This window comes from Dryobates pubescens, chromosome 4 (genome assembly GCF_014839835.1).
Source record: "Dryobates pubescens isolate bDryPub1 chromosome 4, bDryPub1.pri, whole genome shotgun sequence".
Taxonomy (NCBI): domain Eukaryota; kingdom Metazoa; phylum Chordata; class Aves; order Piciformes; family Picidae; genus Dryobates; species Dryobates pubescens.
Genome location: NC_071615.1, coordinates 34,655,634 through 34,676,553, shown reverse-complemented (window position 1 = coordinate 34,676,553; position 20,920 = coordinate 34,655,634). Strand labels below are relative to the sequence as shown.

Below are 20,920 nucleotides of genomic sequence, written 5' to 3'. Positions count from 1 at the left end.
CATTCAGGCTGCAAACACTTTGGGAGATCATTTTCATCCATACAATGCAGAGCAGAGGGGGATCCACAACAGATCTAAGGCAGTAGTGGAATATAAATGTGTCTCAAGCTGTCATGATACAGGCACACAAGAACATACACATGTAGCTACATAGACATGTGTGTACATACATTTATCTGTTTCAATTTTTGATGCTTTTCTTCAGAATTTGCAATTTCATCCCCCAAATGAAACAACAAATGAAACCACCTGCATAACTTGTCACAGGAAAAAAACCTCAAAGCAATAAAGCATGAACAAAAAAAGCATAACAAAATAAGTTTGCTTTACAAAGCGACCCAGGCCTTCACAGCGAGGTTTTAAACTTAACTGTAAAAATGTTTCATTTAGTTTTAAAATTAAGGCTTTCTGGCATTGGAATTAATTTTATAAAGGTTGCTTATAAAAAAGCAAACAAACCCCGAACTGACCCATCTTTCTCCTCTACATCTCTGCCACTGTAGTCGAAGAAGATGTCTGAATCTTCAGCCAAAGCTCGCTCAATTACACGTATTGTCCGGTCAAAAAATATCAGGAATTCTTCTGAATGGAGAACTTGTTGTTTTTCTTCTTCTGTCAGTTCTCTAGGAGGAGCTTGAAAATGAATAGATGTAGTTAAGAGTATGAGATTTCATCCCTTCCCAATGAATCAGTATCTACAGTGGGTTTCTTTTGACATGAAAGCTTGCTGTAGCAACATCAAGACAAGAATCAAAGCTTTGCTCTTAAAATCATGACTAAGAATTTTTAAGTGTATTTAAACATACTCCTGTCTGTTCCTAGAATGTAGCATTTACATAGAGGAGATACTATATCCTATATATTTATTATTCTGAAATGGGAAATACTTAAAGCCCTCAAATTAAATAAACTGAGAGTTCTTATTTCAGGAAATGGCTGTGACTGACGTTTAGGCAATGCCTAACTCAGAAAAGCAGAACCCTTATGTAACAGGGGAGCTGTCAGAGGACCCAAAGATAAAATAATCTTCTTAACTCATACTACAGCTCTTTGTGTTAAAAGTGCTCATATAATCTCTTCCTTAACTTCTCCCCATTTCTCCTTGGTGTCACTGATAAATTCTGTCTTTCCTTTACATCTCCTCTCAAGCAGTGAAATAAATAATGAAAGCTATTCTCTGAGGCAGCAAAATGGAAAGCAATGTACCAAGCACCAGCTTCTTTAAGGCAGTTTTATTTCCCTACAGAGGAATCCTAAGAGCCAGAGTAGGCAACACCACTGAGCTGTGGCTAAAGCTGCATTGGGAGGGGGTAGGAGCCAACTCAAGCACCCATCAGGATAGCCTGGCTCCCACAAGATGAAGTTGCTTCTTTACAGGTAGGCAGAGATGCTAAACCTTTGCTTACAAACAAATATTTCCAATATGGCCCTTCATTTGAAAAAGACTCTTTGCAGGATACACTAAAGCTACATCTCCATCAGTTTAATGATCTATTGGCAAATCCTGACTTAAACGTGAGCATCAGAGGGAAAGGAATTTGGGATGCTGCTGTAGCTGCAGTGGAGAATTCTGTGCTCAATTACACTAGCAGGGTGCTATTGATATTGTGGGAATGCTGTATATCATTTATCTGCTTTCAAAGCATCATTTTAGTTAGATTTCAGAACAACTTCCATTTCAAAAAATGCCATTAGTTTCTTCACAGTTGCAACTAGCTTTGATTCCCATCACGAAAAGCACTGGAATTATGCAAACAGAGAATTTTGTTCCAAATTTCTAAGTAGGTAACAATCCACGGTAAACAGATTTATTACAGAATTACAGAGTTTATCTGGTGATCAAAGGTCTTCTGCATTTGGCTTTACACTACAGATTCGAGGTGTTTAGTTGTGAAAATGACCTTGCAGTCTCCCTAGGCCATGCTGTGTTAAAACATCAGCAGCCCAAGCAGATAGTTCAACTTGGTGCCTCAGAGAACACTCAGCATACCTCCAAGTTTAACTCCCAGCCCTGTCACATATACCTGATTTTAATTAAACAACAAGTGACACAGTTTCAGGTTGTAGTTGGAAATTGTTTTCCACTTGTTGTGCCAGGCCACACAGCTGCTTTCAGCTATCAGGGAGATGCTTACCGTCTGATTTTCCCATGATTCACACTAGATTTGTGAGCTCCAGTGCCCAAGCATAAGGTAAGCAGGACTAGTGACATGGTCAGATTACTGCAGTACTCAGGTCCCCAGTTTTCAGTGTGCTTGCTTTCAGAGCACTCTGGTTGGGAAAGGCTGTTACCACCATGCTTAGGTTTGCCTCACCTGGTCAAAGCATTAGCTCTGAAAGACAAAATCCCCCTGCACTATACCTGGGCTAAATACAGAGGGTAGGAGAAATGCAAAAGGTGGAGGAGCAATTTGGCCCTCAGGAGAGGGCTGTGAAGCAGCTGTGAAATTAGAAACTTTAGCCTTTGATGACCTCCTATGGTCTTGGCCCTGTGCCTCCTACCACATGGTCCCTGTGGAGCTCCACATATCCAGAGAATATCTACATCCCCCTGCATGGTCCCCCTGAGTAGCAGAGCAACAATTACCAAGGCAGGAGCACAATTTGCCTCTAAGTGCTTTAGACAGAAGAAATTCATGTGAAGAAAAAGAAAAAAAGAATGACTAGCAAGAAGTCCAGGCTGACCTATTGCAGCATCCACTGCTGAATAGTAATTGGCACTAAGGGATCTCATCTGGCAAGGGAGCCTGTAATGAGGCAATATCCCACTGTCACCACTAAAGCATCGCTTCCTGAGAATCAAAGACAACAAGCATGACAATGCAGCAAAATGGCCTAAAAGGGGAGAAAATAACTCCAAAGGCAACTGGAAAACTCATTTTAAAACTGCCCCAAATGGTAAAAATTATTTGCTAAATCAAATCCTCTCTACAGCTTGGAAATAGAAATTTATTACTCGGCCATTTGCCAACTACAACTGGCAAAGAAAATACACCCCCCAAAAAATCAATAGAAAGGGAAAAGGCAAAAAAATAAACAGCTTGGGAGCTGTGGAGTGTTCCCAAGCAATGGAGACACACACAATCTGCAGTTCTACCTCAGCAAAATCTCCCTTGCAGTTAGCAATGGTCTGTGGGAGGCCAGCAGTCTGTTAAACCCTCTTCAGCATCAGAAAACAACTTGGTTCAAGTTTGCAGGGAATAAATCAGCTTACCTCATTCATCTGACTGACACACCAGATGCCCCCTGGCAGTATTAAGCTTCATATTTTAACCTTATTTTCTTCTTTCATTCGGCTGCCTCTGAAGTTTTATTTGAGGCAATCTCTTCTTACAAGAATGTTAATATCATTACTTTTTTCTAGTGTAAAACATTGCTGTAACAACTGCAAATACATGAAATATAAGCAAGAAAGCCAAAGCAGGCAGGCTTGTTCTTTCAAATATGAAGATTTTCTAACCATTTATCTTTCAGAGCTGCTTCCATTTCCCCCTTGTTCCTTCTCCCTGTCTGTCCATTACCTCAAATAAAATAAAAATAATCTGTGTAATTTTCTGCAATTTTTCTTCCTATCTAGGAGCTTACAGTTACTTTGATCTCAGCTTTCAAGAGACACAGGCTCTCTTCAAGAAAAACTCTGAGAAATATAAGTAGCTGATCAAAGTAAGTTTTGTTTTGTTTTGTTTTGTTTTGTCAGAGGGACCTATGTGATGTGACAATACCTTCAGAAATTCCCTCTAAGAATACAAGCATTTGCCTTCAAGGATCTGCTCTCCCTGGTGTAAAAACCTACCAAACCACATCTAACCTTCCGTGCCTCACAAAGCCTGGTATGATTCTCAGCTTACCAGTGCTAAACGTTCTGTGCTTACTGTCTGGAGTGCAATGACAGCTCCTGCAAGGAAAAGTCTCAACTTTACTCTTGTTCCTATACCATGGCTTCATGATGAACTATTGTGCCTGTGAGGAGCTGAAGCCATCTGCAGCCCTGCATAGGTCACAGCAGAAGAAATCATAAAATCGTTTGGGTTGGTAGGGACCTTAAAGATCATTCAGTTCCGACACCCCTGGCAGGGGCAGGGACACCTCCCACTACACCACATTGTTCAAGGCCTTGTCCAATCTGGCCTTGAATGCCTCCTGGGATGGGGCATCCACAAGCTTCAATCCATTCCTCAAGCTTCAATCCATTCCTTCTTATCCTATCACTACAAGCCCTTGTAAAAAGTCACTCCCCAGCTTTCTTGCAGCCATAGGGAAGGCGCTCCAGTCCATGGTACAGCAACCATGTTCTGCCTGATGGTCACTAAACATCCCACCTGCCCATGGACACACCAAAATATGGACAGGATCATGTAACCACAAGAGAGTGCTGTCCAGGTGGCTCGGTGGTTATGAGAAAGAACTAGACCTCTAAATTATCAAGTCCAACTGTGGACCCAACACAACCATGCCTGCTAAACCATATTCCAGAGTGCCATATCTACACCATTTTTAACACCTCCAGAGATGGTGACTCTACCACCTCCCTGGGCAGCCTGTTCCAATGCCTGACCACTCTTCCAAGCAAATGGATTTTTTCTGGTATCCAATCTACATCTGCACGTCTGTAATGAAAGACATTGCATGCTTGTGCATGAGCAAAAAGGTCTAGAATATGTAACAAAAATGGAATGTGACATGAAAACAGATTTGTTCAACATGTATCCCTGGAAAATAAGAGCGTTTTATGACTTCACATGAGTTAACATGATCCTCAGAAATACCCTATTTTAAATCAGGTCCTTTACCTACAAATTTATTTGGACTGCACAAAATAAACTGATATTTAACACATACAAGTGCTGGGTTCTGCACATTGGCCACAGCAACCCCATGCAGTGCTACAGGCTGGGGTCAGAGTGGCTGGAGAGCGGCCAGGCAGAGAGGGACCTGGGGGTGCTGGTTGATGGTAGGCTGAACATGAGCCTGCAGTGTGCCCAGGCAGCCAAGAGGGCCAATGGCATCCTGGCCTGCATCAGGAACAGTGTGGCCAGCAGGAGCAGGGAGGTCATTCTGCCCCTGTACGCTGCACTGGTTAGGCCACACCTTGAGTACTGTGTCCAGTTCTGGGCCCCTCAGTTTAGGAAGGATGAGTTGCTGGAACGAGTCCAGAGAAGGGCAACGAAGCTGGTGAGGGGCTTGGAGCACAAGCCCTATGAGGAGAGGCTGAGGGAGCTGGGGCTGCTTAGCCTGGAGAAGAGGAGACTCAGGGGTGACCTTATTACTCTCTACAGCTACCTAAAGGGAGGTTGTAGACAGGCGGATGTTGGTCTCTTCTCCCAGGCAGCCAGCACCAGAACAAGAGGATACAGTCTCAGGCTCAGGTTTAGGCTGGATGTTGGGAAGAAGTTCTATACAGAGAGAGTGATTGCCCATTGGAATGGGCTGCCCAGGGAGGTGGTGGAGTCACCATCATTGGAGGTGTTCAGGAGGAGACTTGATGGGGTGCTTGGTGCCATGGTTTAGTTGATTAGGTGGGTTGGATTGGTTGATAGGTTGGACACAATGATCTTAAAGGTCTATTCCAACATGGTCTATTCTATTCTATACTGTTTCCCACTATGTAATATTAAATAACTATTTTAATATGTCAGAAGATAAGGTGTTAGAGAAAATACTTCAGTAGCTATATTATATTACATTCATATTAAAACATTTCCTTTAGATCTTTAGGAACAAAGATAAAAAATGCTGGAGAATTGTTATCTGGCAGAAGCAAGTTTGTCACAAACATAATATAAATAGTTCTGACAACAGGATCACGTTCAAAAATATTTAAGTATTGGGATTAGAGCCTTCTCCCAAGGAAGCCCAAAAGCTATGCAAAAAACAACTGAGCAACAAAACAGAAAAAAAAAAGAAAAAAAAACCCACACATTTAAATAAGGAGAATAGAATATTTAAAATACTCTCCTGGAACCTCAGAAATTGCAAAAGCCTGACAAAAGAAATGAACTCTGTTGAAGGAAAAAAACCAACAAACCAAAACAAAACAAAAACCCAACAAAAAGAGTAAGTGAATGGGAAAAAAGGATGCATTAATGAAATCAGCAAAGCAGGAAGCAGCCTTGGTATAAGGCCAGAGATACAGCAAGAGGCAGAAGATCCATAAAACCCTTTTAAGAGCTGCATTATTTCTTCCAGCATGTATTTAAACCCATGTGAATTCTAGATGTGTTGACAACTGAGGATGGTGGAAAGCTACAGCATGAGAACACGAGGTGCTAAGGGCCTCTCAGCAGCATTTGGCCCTGTCTGCCCATAGCTTGTGGTGCTCTTGTTTCTTGTTCTCACTTTCAGGTCAGGTTTGATATGGCCTTATCCCTCTTTCATATGTGCCTTATCCTGGTTTCGCATGTGATGTATCCTGGTTTTGCTAGGCCTAAAGTGCAAGACCCCTCACAGCACAATTGCTGAAGATGTAAAGGGAGATTTCCAGGTGCATTTAGGATTTTTTTTTAGTTCTGGAGTAGCAAGGTGCAGAGCCTTTGCTTTGAAGCATTGCCAGGCAGGGCTGCTCCTGTTGATTGTGTTTCTGTAGGGGCCATGCTGAGCAGTATCACTGAGCACACCTGAGCTGGGCTATCAGGATGGGTTGACATACCTGAGCTCCCTGTGGTGCTGGTGGCAGTGAAATCATGGCGTTACAGCTATTACAAACCTCAAAGAGATCACAGGGGCAAAGCCAGCAACCTTGTCCTGCTTCTTCAATGCTGGTGCTGGCTGATCTGGTATAATTTCTCACTTTCTTCTTTCTTGACCTAAATCTCTCCCTTTCCTCTTTCTTGACCCCAATTCCTCCCTTTCCTCACCTTGGGATTCTGTTTTCAGTTTTCAATGATACTGTGCTTCACAATGTAAACTGGAATGAATGAAGCTTGCACTCTCCTGTTTCAGTTCTTGCTGAACAATGACAGACTCCTGTAATGCTTAATTAAAGACCTAAACCCCATGCACAGGGCCAGGGCAAGAGATAGCTACAGCAGCACTTTGAAGCTGCAAATCTCAGCCTTCCCCAGCACAGCCTTTCATGCAAGTTTCTGTGGATTTAGCCAAGGTTTTGGATAAATGCAGGTTGAGGCTCACCTTCAAGACTCTGCCTGTCCCACTGTTCATGTGGTTTCTCCTGACACAAAGAGGCACCTTAGGTGGAGCTCCAGAGCTCTCTGGTGGTGGAAAGCCCCAACCCACTTGATGCCACAGTTTGAAACTTTGTTTATGTGGTCAGGAGAGGCTGGAAACAGGCAGAATCCAGCCCAGTTCATCAACCTGTATCCCACACTTGGCTCTTCCAAACAGGGGAGACTACACACACAGGAGACATGGGTGGCAACAGGCAGCTCCATGGAAGAAACACAAGGGTTCATAGGATTCAGTCAACAGGCCAGGTCCTCGCCTCTCACTCCACAAATGCTTTGGGGTGTTCAAGCTGCTCCTCCACCCTTAGCACCTCCATAGCTTTCCCAATGTTCCATATGCTTCAAACATCCAACAGACCAAGGGCTCACCTCCCACTCCAAATACACTTTGCATGGTTCAGGATACTCCTCTGCTCTTAGCACCTCCATGGCACTGAAATGCTGCCAGAGGTGTTCAGCCAGGCAGGCTGCCCAATTGCAGGTGAGTCTTTGTGTGACTTGTGAGACAGGTCCAGAGCTAGAGTCAGACCCTGCAAACAGTTGTGTCCGCTGAATTATCCCACCAAACCCTGCAGAGAGACTCTGGAGTGTCTAGGGGCAAGGTAAGGAAATGCAGCATGCAATAAATGTCTGTAGAATTAAACTGGACTACCAATAAACCTCAGAGAAAAATAAAAATTCCAACCCATCACGTTTCCTCTCAAAAATGCCATCTTAAATATAGAGCACCCCCGTCCTGTTGTCTTGGGGAGACTGAATATACTGGATCCAAGCTTTATTTATTTATTCTGACCCATTTTTCCTATTTTTTGAGTTATATTGATGAAAAATTCTCTGCCTTCTGCTTTCTACACTTCTCTCTCCCATGGCTTTTTTTTTATTTCCTTACACTCCTATAACTCCAAAAAGGCCACACTGATTTTTTTTTTTTTAATCTGTTAAAAAATGTGCTCCCTGAGCTGAAACCAAATTTCAGCCCAGAGCAAATTTTTACGGCTGGGTTATAAATCCCTGAAAAACAGGATTCATAATGGAAGTGCTGACACAGCCTTAACTGCTCTAGAGCAGTGTGAATGGCGCCACTATAATATCTATTAGAGATTCTTTCAAAAGTTTGCAAAATATTGTCTTGCCTGGCAGAGAAAAAGAAGCCAGAGCCCTTAATGCCAACATAAACATGCTTTTAACCCATTATGTGCTAATTTGCTGGAGGGGGGGGAGGGGAAGGGCAGCTATTAATTCTGAGGAGGCACACATAGAGTGCAGCACCAACAGGAAATGTTCTTCTAAACTCCCGCTTGACTTGTAACATGGTTTTAATCACTTCCATGAAACACAAACGATGGCTTCAAACTCTGAATGTTGCTCAGAACATGAGAAGGGTGATTACAACAGAGAGGAAAATGGGATTTTTTTGGCAAAAAGGCTAAAGCCAACTGGGAGAGAACGACACCAAATGCTGAAGAATGGGACTCTGTTCTCTGTCAGTGCGGGGATGACTGCTTCATTTGATGGCCATCAGCACACCACTGTTTCATCAGTCTGCTACAACAAGTCCTGCAGGTCAAGTTCACTTCTATCAGGCAGTGAGGATGTTTTCTTCTTCCTTGACCCCAGACAAGTGGAAGCACCTCACAAAGCTGATTCTGCTAAACCAAGCTGTGCCTCGATTCTCCAGCCTGCAGTTTGTGTGTCTGAGACTAGGGCTAAACTAGCCCAGTTGGTCTGGGCAGGGGGGTCCCTGAAGGGTTCTGCTGGGCAGGGAAAGGGAGCACTGCCTCAAGACTATAGCACAATGAAGAAACAAAAGGTATTGGTAGTGGCATTTGCTCAGCAAAGGCTAACTTGAAAGCCCATGGAAAAGTGAAATAAATCAGTTTAGGATTGTATTCAGACTTTGTCTTCTCTTCATGCAGGAGTTTTTCTCTCCAGCACTAATGTTGCTTTTATGTGGAAATAAATGGGAGTAGGATCAGCTGAAAGCTGAGGGATGTTCAGTAACACAGAACAGTGCTTACGCACTGGGTGCAGTGGTACTGGTTTTCATGCTTCCTGTTGCCATGAGTAGAAGACATTTTGTGTACTGTGTTAGGTCCAGTGACTGCTAGACCCATCTGTGAATTTACCCCACAGTTTGGGGAGGAAAGGTAATTTTCAGTAAGTTTTTCTGTTTTAACATATTTCTTGCTTATGTCTTCTTTTCTGCCTTTGCATACTCCCGTGTGAGTCCTGTTCCAGCTGTCACCACTGCTTTCCTTCACCCATGGCCGCAGCAGCTGGGGGCAGTGGAAGAAGAAGAGGGGTGAGGATTGTGAGGAGTGGGTCCAGAGAAGGACCACTAAGATGATCAGAGGGATGGAGCACCTCTGCTACGAAGACAAGCTGAAAGAATTGGGGCTGTTCAGCCTGGAGAAGGGAAGTCTTCAGGGAGACCTTACAGCTACATTTCAATATCTGAAGAAGACCTACAGGAAAGCTGTGGAGGGACTGGTTAGAAGGGTTTGCAGTAGTAGGATGAGGGGCAATGGTTTGAAACTGGAGCAGGGCAGATTTAGGTTGGACATAAGGAAGAAGTTCTTCACAATGAGAGTTGTGAAATATTGAAACAGGCTGCCCAGGATTGTGGATGAGGCTCTATCCCTGAAGACATTCAGGATCAGACTTGATGTGGCCCTGGGCAGCCTGATCTAGTTGGAGGTGTCCCTGCCCACTGCAGGGGGGTTGGACAAGACAACCTTTGAGGGTTCCTTCCAACCTAATGCAATCTGTGAATCCATGAGTGAGTTCCCCTCTCTGTTTCTAAAAGGACCTAGTGAGCAATGGACACCGCAGGATTGATGGCATGGGTCATGCTCTTTAGATGGAAGAAAGATCAATTTATAATCAAACCAGCATGGCTGGTACTGCAGGTCACTTCAATGTGCGAGGAGAGCCAATGTGGGCACTATCCACCAGACTCAGGTTTTGGGGACACTGCTGTAAATCATGAGAAGGGAGCATCCACTGCTGTATTCAAGTTAACAATTTGATGGGCTCCTCTCTGTGAAATGACTCCGTTTTTTCCCCCATACTGAGATCTTTTTGTGAAAACCAAAGCCAAGGCCACAGAATAATCCTGATAATGATCACCATAGCACAAAGTCACTTAGACTCTACCTGAGGAAGTTACCTTTCAAGAAGGTAAAGTGAGTTGTAAGCAGTCCTGGCAATACAGAAATTGCTGAAGAAGTAACTCGTTTCCTCTCACACTGGAGCTGTTGATATTTTAGCTCTTTTCCCCCACTCCACGCAGGGGTGAGCATTGACTGCTCAAGGTGACACATCAGAATAGCCAATGAACTACTAAATTTCCAGATGAGGAAGACCAAACTTCACATCCCTCTTCCACTTATGAAATCTAGAACAAGTCTAGAGAAGCAGTCAAGAGAAACCCAGCATATCTACCGTGTCCGAAGCTGATGAGAACTATTTCAGCAGCTGTCTCTTGTCTGCACCAGAAAAGAAGCAGTAACTTGAATTTTTACATTTTGGAGATAAAAGTCCACAGAAATGGATAGAAGGGGTGGACCTGCCTGGCTTCAGCTTTAACCTTAAGTAGGGGCAGCTTCTACAAAAAAAATCCAACTTGATTTTGACAGTGAACATTTTCCAGTGAGATGATTTTCTGCTGGAGGATTCCTGACCATCACAAGGTTTAAGTTTGCTCCTCTCAAACAAGCAAACAGTTATGGTCTTTAAGTACTTCTGAAGACCAACCAATTTTATGGAGCTGCTGGAATGCCTGGCATTCCCATTTTAAATCTTTCATGTAAGCAGGCTATTTCAGTCAGAGGACAAGTAAGCACCAGCCCTGGAATCCAAGAATCTCTACTTTGTTCCCAGACTATGCGGACATGTAACTTCTAAACAGATGAAGTCTTGTGCCTTCCACAGGCTTCTCAGACCTACCAGCTGGGTCACTAGGACACAATTTTCTAGTTTCATGCTGTTCATATGGTCTTTAATCAATAAAACTGCTGACCAGTTTGATTTTGCAGTGTTCTCAATAATAGAGACTACCTATGAGAATAACTACTTGCAGGATTCAGTTCTTTAAAGCCGTAACAAAATACTTTTCATTTTTTCAAGTACCTTCTTTCACTTCCTGCTTCTGGTCTTGATTTTCTGTCTCCAGGTCATCCTGTGCTTTGGGTTCCACCAGCTCTTCATCATCTTCATCCTCTAAAAAAAAATTAAAAGGAAGAAAAATATTTGTAAAATTCTCCTCTTTAAAGGGGATGGAGATAGTATAATGTGCTTTATGAATACAAACTGCTACTAAACACAGGTAAAGCAAAGTGGAATGGAAATGTCTACATCTGTACTCAGAGGTACGCTCTCAGACATTTCCCCCCCCAGACTGCAAGACAATCTGCTAACACAGGGCACCTGCCACTTCTGTTCCCTGTGGCAACTTCCCATCTCAGATGTCAGCTGAATATCTCCCTGACCTCACAGATGACTTCTTGGATGGCATAAGAACAGATGCAAACATGTTTCAGCCTGGCAGCTATTCCATGGCTGGGACACCTGCTCTCCAGACACCTCATTTCCAATTCAATTCTCACCAGATTAATTTGTCTTTTGACCTACAGGAAGGGGTTAAATAGAAACCTGACCTCAGGTCAGATGCCACTAGCAAGTAAACAAGCATGGTACAGTTCTGAAAAGTCATCACCATCAACTAGGAGAACACAGCAACCAAAAGTGCCATTTGGAGCTTAAAAGCCATTCTTGCATTAATAGGAATTTAATGAACACTAAAATTTGACACATGTCAGTTACTACTGCCAGATGTTTTAACGACCTTTCCTGACCTATGCAAATACCTCTCTCCCTTCCCCTCTCTCCCCACACTCACATGTTCTCATTTTATTCAGCAAGGCAAACCATTCATTCCTTGATGTCTGTCTGAAGTTACAAGGGTTCTGATTGTCCAGACCAAAATATCATACAAACAGATCTGGAAAGATAGTGGTTCACCAAAATTACCCTTACAACCCAGGGCCAGCACCCAACCCATTCACACACTTGAGAGGGCAGGGATGCTCAGCCTTCTAGATTCAGTGAACTACAAAGACTTATGATAGATCTGATCCTAAAAAAATGAACTATAGCAATTGACAATTAGCATCAGAAAATGTGCTATGAAGGAAGTATTTTGGAGTCATTCTGGAGCTTGATGTACCACCAAGCTCCACCGGTACCCTGGGTTGGTCCGTTACTGAAAGAACACATCCTGGCCCTGGGGCTGCAGTTCCTTCAGGGCTTTCTGAGCAGTCTGCCTGTCAGCACACAGCACTTCTCCAAGCACACTCCCTGCTCTAACACTGCCACGTTAACATGGCCTGAAAGCGGGCAGGGGGCCACATGTCAAGCTTCAGCTACTGGCACCTTCTCCTGTGAAGGCTGGCTGCAATCAGGCCTGCCTTCTTGGGGAGATGTTGGTGCTGACAGGTTGCATTCAGCCAAAAGTAACAGGCAGCTGCATTTTGTTTTCAATAACGTAACAAGCACCATACTGTTCCCACCATGTTGCCTACACTGGGACTTCTCCCCCCAGAAGCCCACGGAGCATATGTTGCTAGCTGACATCTTGGCTGGAGAGCATGGCTTAGCCATTTACTGTAAAGAAGCGTCTCAGCATGGCCAGATATGCTTTACCTTCTTGGGAAAACAAGGTGACTCAGCATAATCTCACCCTACCACTAGTGACTGCAGGAGAAATGCAAAGCTCAGCTCTCCATAGAGAGGTGGGATAACCATGTGTTCCTCAGGATGGGAAAAGAGGAGAAATCCAGCATGGATGGGCAGGCATTTCCAGAACTAAAAGTACCGCTAAGGAATGCCGCTCCTTTTTATAGATTTTCCACACCATGAAACTTGGAGTAGGGAAAAGGCAGGGAGTTCAAGATGCCTCCCTTTGATGCCTCACTTGACAGTTATGTTTCCCTAGGTACCCTATGTAGAAGGGCTATAGAGAAGAGCTTTAAGAGAGCGAGTCAGTGTGTTAGACTTCAACAGTGTAGACACAATATTCTGTCCACTGCCTGAAAGACAGATAACATCCCACAGAGTCAGCAGAGACTCAGGGAGAAAAACTCTCCTGCTGAACATACATAGGAGAGGTTAAAAAAAAAGATCCCTCTGCCACTGATTTGTGGTGCTAGCAGAGCTGGGGATGTATGAGAGAGGCACTCCCAGTTTCAAAGGACAGATGAGAAGTGTGAGAAGAGAGAGGAGTGAGCAGCAGAGCGGTGAGAGAATGCTCTGCTAACCTCAGGCACGCATGCACCTACAGATAGTGTGCAACAGTGTGCAGATACCTGCACACAAACACACTTATGGCAGATACCCAATGGAGCCAACTCCCATAAGAGTTTCGTGAGTCTTGCATCACAAGCTTTCATTCCCTAGAGCATTAGCTCCTGGAGCCAGCTGTTTACATATGGATTTCAGCTTCCATTTTTAACCTGTTTCCAACCTGTCAGCTGGTGCCAGGAAGTTTGAGAAGGGAAATGATTTGAGAAAACCTGCAGACAGCAAACAAAAACCCAATGATATTTAAATAGAAAATCTGGGGATTTTTTAAGGCAGCATGCTACGCTTTTTAATGCCTTACTTGTCATTTGGTAGTGGATAGGGACAATGCAGAAAATATGGAGTTTGAGATGTAGTAATTTTCAGAGTGAGGTGAAACAAATTTATATCTGTCTTCTAGATGTCTCTGATCCTTCTGCTTTTGGCTGCATGCCTATAGCCCATTTCTGTTTCTAAAGCAGAGTAGTTATGAATGGCTGAGGCACAGCTGGAGCAGAGAGATGTATTGATATTTTATCACTCATTAGGGTAGAACTTCTTCACTTCCCTTCCTTGCTCCTCTGGGAACAATCAAAGCCAAATTTCCCTAGATCTAATTGCAGCAGAAAAAAATAATTAAAGTCTATTATATTCCTGTGAGACAGGTGAGGCACTGGAATGGGTTGTCCAAAGAGGTTGTGGATACCCCATCCTTGGAAGTGTTCAGACGCAGGTTGTACAGGGCTTTGAGCAACCTGATCTAGTGGAATTTGTCCCTGCCCATGGCAGGGGGGGTTGGAACTACATGATCTTTAGGGTCCCTTCCAAGCCAAACCATTCTATGATTCCGTTACAACACATGCAATGCCTCCTGCCAAGGGGATACACATCAACGAATCAGTTTTACTAAGAACATAGTTCAAGAGCTTTTAGAAGGTAACCCACAGTTCAGATTTCCTTATTTATGTACAGAAGAATGCATACACAGAGAGCAATTCAGATAGGAGAATGAAAAGTTTGTGAGCAAAATGCTAAAATGTTAGCAAATGCCAGAATTTGGGTTGCCTGGGCACAATTAGCTCCTTCCCCCTCCCCATGTGACAGCACGATGACATCATTCTGGAATTTCCTCCTTCTTGAGTGTTTGGCCTCATTTTCTGGGTGCTCAACACAAGACACCTGAGGCCTGGAAGTGCAGAAGTTCTGAGAGCTGAAGCCAACTGGCCCTGTGCTTTGAGTGGAGAAAGTGCTAGGGAAATGCTACACATGCCAAAGCTCCCACATGTCTCAGCTTCCACCAAAAGTTGTCATTCTGACATTTTTGTCCTTTCTTTCCCTGTGCTTCAGTGCTCTTGTATGATGGTGTTAATACTGTGAAAACAATAATGTGCTCACCCTGCACAGATGTGTTGCAGAGAGATGTTCAACAGGATTTGGAGCATATTAAGATGGTATCATGGCAGCAACAGAGGGAACAAAAAAAAGCTTGGAAGGGGATGAATGTTTTCTTTGCTCGGTGTTAACACTCGGATCGTGTGCATTAATGTGAGATCTGAGGCTACAAAACCAAATGGAAGAAGATAAAACCCCAAATAGTTAAAAACCTGCCTCCCCACTGACTGAATGAAAGAAGAATCCATTAAAGTAAAAAATCCTACATGTTATCATGTAATGAAAACTGTATCATCATACATATTCAAAAGGGCTAATTAAGGATGCCCAGGAAACATGCATGCTGGAATATTCAATGCTGCTTAGCTTTGCAACCTGAATGTTTACTTCTCATATTTATTTTCCTGATACTGCACACAATTTTATGCCAATGTGTAGGTACACATGGTCACAGTACAGACATTTGCTGTGTGTTTGTGCATTGGTACATTTGACTGTGCACACACATCAGAGAACAATGGAAAATGCTTTGGTATTCATTTTCCTCTGGTTTACTCATACGTGAAAAAGCAAACATTCATTGTGCATTTCTTGGAGAATCTGTGAGTGTCTACATGGCTATTTGTTTCCACATGTGCCTTCTGGGAAGAGTGGCTGGAAAGCTACCCAGCAGAGACCTGGGGTTGCTGACTGATGGCACGCTGAACATGAGTCTGTATGTGTCCAGGTGGCCAAGGTGGCCAGCAGCATCCTGGCTTGGATCAGCAATAATGTGGCCAGCAGGACCAGGGAAGTGATTGTTCTCCTATACTCAACACTGGTGAAGCCACACTTTGGAGACTGGGTTCAGTTTTCAGCCACTCACTCCAAGACGTTGAGGTGCTGAAGCAGGTCCAGAGAAGGACAACAAAACTGGTGAAGGGTCTGGAGAACAGGGCTGGTGAGGAGCAGCTGAGGGAACTGGGGTTGTTTAGTGTGGAGAAAGGGAGGCTGAGGGAGACCCTCTGGCTCTCTACAACTCCCTGAAAGGAGGCTGGAGCCAGGTAGGGGTTGGTCTCTTCCCCCTAGTAACAATTGATAGGACCCCAAGGGCAGGTTCCATACAGATCCTAGGGCCAGAGAACCATGGCAGCACTGGGTCCAATTCCAGCCTTCCCCAAGCATCCTGAGCCCAGCCTTGTCACCTCTGACTTACAGGCTGGACAGATGGCAGAGCCCAATGTGATAGCATTCAACAAGTCCAAGTGCCAGGTGCTGCACTTTGGCCACAACAACCCCATGCAGCACTACAGGCTGGGGTCAGAGTGGCTGGAAAGCTGCCAAACAGAAAGGGACCTGGGAGTGCTGGTTGACATGAGCCAGCAGTATGCCCAGGTGGCCAAGAAGGCCAATAGCATCCTGGCCTGCATCAAGAATAGTGCGGCCAGCAGGAGCAGGGAAGTTATTCTGCCCCTGTACTCAGCATTGGTTAGGCCACACCTTGAGTACTGTGTTCAGTTCGGGGCCCCTCAGTTTAAGAAGGACATTGAGACACTTGAATGTCTCCAGAGAAGGGCAATGAGGCTGGGGAGAGGCCTTGAGTACAAGCCCTATGAGGCGAGGCTGAGGGAGCTGGGGTTGTTTAGCCTGGAGAAGAGGAGGCTTAGGGGAGACCTTACTGCTCTCTACAACTACCTGAAGGGAGGTTGTAGCCTGAAGGGGGTTGGTCTCTTCTCCCAGGCAACCAGCACCAGAACAAGAGGACACAGTCCCAAGCTGCACCAGGGGAAGTTTAGGCTTGAGGTGAGGAGAAAGTTCCTCACAGAGAGAGTTGTTAGCCATTGGAATGGGCTGCCCAGGGAGGTGGTGGAGTCACCATCCCTGGAGGTGCTCAAGAGGGGATTGGATGTAGCATTTGGTGCCATGGTCTAGTCATGAAGTCTTGGGTGATAGGTTGGACTTGATGATCTTTGAGGTCTTTTCCAACCTTATTGATTCTATGATTCTATAATTCTATGACTTGACACTATGGGCAGGAGGATCCACACTCTGAGGCTGGGCCTTAGGCATGGTGTGGTGGCAAGGCCCTAGGGCTCAAGCCCTGCACTGCTCACTCCTGGCTATGACTGCTGCCAGCTCAGGGCTCCAAGTGCCCCACAGGGCAGAGGATCTGGGGCTCTAATGGTGCCATGTTTACAAGACTTTCGGATGAGGAGCTGAGTGAGACAGTCTAAGAATTGTATACAGCGAGATGCTAGATTATGGTTAGACTTGATGATCTTAAAGTCCCTTCCAACCAGGCAATTCTGTGACCAGAGGAAATGGCCTCAATTAGTGCCAGGAAAGGTTTAGGTTGGATATTAGAAGAAACTTCTTCACTGAAAAGGTTCTCAAACCCTGGAACAGGCTTGCCTGGGAGACAGTTGAATCTCCATCCCTGGAGGACTTCTAAAGAGGCAGAGACATAGTACTGAGAAGCATGGTTTAGCACCAGGCTTGGTAGATAATGGTTGGACTTGATGATCTGAAAGGTCTTTTTCCAAGTGAAACAATTCTATGATTCTGTGATACTCAGATTGGACATTCCATTACAATAATTGTCCAGGGAGATGATGACACTTCTGTTGTTCCTGAAGACAAACAGCCTTTCCCTGTTTAAGAGCATAGCTGGCACTGGGAAGTTTAGAGAAATAACTTTTTAACTGCTTGCATTACAGCAGTAGGAGTCTTCTTAGTCACATTTGGCAAACGCAGAGCTGCTCCGAGCACCAGTAGTGATACACCCTGTTCAGAAGAACTACATCAGAACCCAGCTGTCTCTTAAAGGAACCACATGAAAAAGAGCTAGTAACAAAGTATGCAGCTGCTGTGTAACACCTCTCCTTTGTAGATCTCAAAGGACTTTTCAAGGAAGGCAGTTTTACTATGCCCATTTACCACACAGAAACCGACAGATAGACCCACTCACTGCAGGTCACTCCTTAGACCAGCAGCTGAGTCAATAGAGGGTTGGCTTCAGAATTTCAGCTTAGAGTCCTGCCCACTAAGGCCACTCTACCTTTTACTGTAATAAATATTTCTTCAATGGAAATGATCATTAAATACTTATTATATAATAATAAGTTTAAAGTTGTTTATCTACTGAAGCTTGTGAAGCCACATGTGGCATTAACATAGACCAACAGAGCTGGACCCAATACCATTTCTTTTTAACTCAGAGATGATGGATTCCCAGGCTCTAAAAGGTGGCCAGCTAGTCCCAACAGTGTTTTGTTTAACACGATGAAGTAAAAGCAGAGCAATTGTTCTCAGCTTGCACTTGGTTTGAACACTCTTGCTTCTGTTCCAGACCAGAAGTTGTCTTGTTTGTCTATAAACTTGCCAGAAATGGTCTTGTTTGTCTAAAAAAGTTTCTGCTTTATTCCAGCTATAGAAGTTGCTCTAATAAAAAAGGATGACCTTTCCCTACAAACCTGGTTTTATTTAATCTGCGTGCAAACTACTAGTTTTCAAATATTGTGCAACTACAGGCTTCAGTGAGTCTGCTCTGTGCCTGGTCTTGACCTCCACAAGGATGGATCAGCTTTTTGCAATGGCAATAAGTGGAGGGGAAGGCCCTGTAAGAACATGGCTAACACCCTGGGCACCTGTAGGAGAAAGGCCTGGGTGTGCTGAATTGGATCAAATGTTCAGAGAGAGCACAGATGATCTCAGAAAGTCAACCTCTGCATTTCTACAGAGCTGGACTATTTATTACCTGCTTGTATTTTCCAGGGTTTAAATCACTGTATTTATTTTTACAGTGTATAAAAACACACCAGGCACATTCAGGACAAACTAGAACACAGTAATTACATCTGAGAGGATGGCACATGACACTGGCTTAGGGTTTTAATTCTTGAGATGAACACTCTTGTCCTTAGCTCAACATATTCTTTGTTGGTTGGCTGAGGTTTGGGTTGCACTGGATAGCACTGGTACTGCTCAAATAGTTTACTGAATAGCTTTTTTTAGCTTTTTTTTTTTCCTTTTATGTAATTATAGCTCCCTGCTCTGGTGATACAGGTACCACCAGTCAAACAGCAGGCAGCATGGTGTGCATTATTCCAGGGTAGAAAATTTACACCTCCTCAGACCTGCATCTCTAAGATTAGCTAAGATGGAGCTTCTGTGTGTTGGTTTTATATTGACAGCTACACTGAATTAGACTGACAGCTCTGGTTTTAATTCTGGGTAGGTACAAACAATCCCTTTACCAAAGACCTATCTTTAACAATAACAATTTAATTAGCATCACAATTACATCTTTTATTGCCTGAGTCATTGATCTGTGAGAAGCCAGTGGGTTATTATATGGGGGTTTATATCAGCATTGACCTTCCTTCAGTGCATGGAGAAGATCAGCCATGCATGACACATTCAATAAAATCAAGTGACTTCACAAGAAGCAAACTTAATATTTGCAACTACAAAATGGCTAATGGTTGGAGCTGATGATCTTCAAGGATTCCATGAAATACCAGAAACTGTTGTATCACTTCTATATTTACAGCTCTCCGAATTTATGTTGCTGTTTCTGTCATGAAAGAATTACAAACTGAGCAAGGACAAGAGTGTACTGATACAAGCTTTGATCAAACAAGTTGAGTATTACAGAATCACTGAATGGTAGGGGTTGGAAGGCAGGGTCACCTAGAAAAGGTCACACAGGACACATCCATGAAGGTTTTGAATGTCTCCAGAGATGGAGACTCCACCACCTCTCTGGGCAGCTGTTCCATTGTTCCATCACCCTTGAACTGAAGAAGTTCCTCCTCTTATGTTCAAGTTTGTGCCTGTTACTCCTTGTCCTGTCACTGGGCATGACTGAAAAAAGACTGGCCCCATCTTCCTGACCCCCATCCTGTATTGATCAGCATTGATGAGATCCCCCTTCAGTCCTCTCTTTTCCAGACTAAGAAGTCCCAATTCTCTCAATCTTTCCTCGTGAAAGAGATGTTCAAGTCCCCTAATCATCTTTGTACCCTTTGCTGTACCCTCTGCAGCTGTTCCCTATCCTTCTTGAACTGGGTTGCCCAGAACTGGACACGGTATTTCAGATGTGACCTCACCATGGCAGAGTAGAGGGGGAGAAGAACGTCCCTTGACCTGCTGGCCACACTTCTTAATGCCATTGGCCTTCTTGACTGCAAGGGCACACTGTAGGCTCATGGTCATCCTGTTGTCTCCCAGGTCCTTTTTCTCAGAGCTGCCTCCAGCAGATCAGCACCCAGCCTGTGCTGGTGCAGAGTGTTGTTCTTCCCCAGATGCAGGACTCTACACTTTCCCTTATTGAATTTCATTACATTTCTCCCTGCCAAACTCTCCAGCCTGTCCAGGTCTGGCTGCATGGCAGAACAGCCTTCTGGAGTGTCAGCTACTCCTCCCAGTTTCATATCATCAGCAGACTGGCTGAGGGTCCACTCTGTCCCTCCATCCAGATCATATATTGAATAGGGCTTGACCCAGTACTGACCCCAGGGGACACCACTAGCCACACACCTCCATTTAGACAACTGCCCCATAATGCTGGCATTCCCCTGAGAAGGAGCTAAAGCTCTGTCTTTCCTTTTTAACCACATTCTTTCCATCACTAGCAAAACATGCACCAAGCTAGGGAACACTTAACTTTTTCAAATAGGACTGCTTGACATTTCACATTTTTGAAAAATCTATGATTTGCAGTCTGGCTGAATGACCTATTTTTCATATAATGTAATTTTTGGAAATGTGTCCAGTTTTTTCACTTTCATCTTCTGACTGCCCTTTGAAGCGAGAAGAGAATTAATTCATCAGTGGATTTTGTTTGCAGAGTGGGATGTGAGACTGGACGTACATTGGGCACACGTTAGTCATCCCAGATGGAAATATTCTTGCATGTGGGCTCTTCCTGGCAGCTGCCTCCTAAAATGTATTTCACTTAGCCAAAGCAGGGAAGAATACTCAATGCTGAACACTGCAAAAAACAGAGGTGAGCAGATCTTGGCCCA

General features: G+C 44.1%; 1 protein-coding gene across 8 annotated transcripts in view; it reads right to left on the bottom strand.

Moving 5' to 3' along the window:
- Positions 1-20,920, bottom strand: part of DYNC1I1 (dynein cytoplasmic 1 intermediate chain 1) — a 197,982-nt gene that overhangs the window by 76,186 nt on the left and 100,876 nt on the right. For all 8 annotated transcript variants that reach the window (XM_054161107.1, XM_054161105.1, XM_009907545.2 and 5 more), the window contains 2 exons: positions 11,313-11,402; positions 471-633 (listed from right to left, as the gene is read on the bottom strand). In XM_054161107.1, coding sequence (XP_054017082.1) covers positions 471-633; positions 11,313-11,402 — 253 coding nt within the window. The remainder of the gene's footprint in view (positions 1-470; positions 634-11,312; positions 11,403-20,920) is intronic.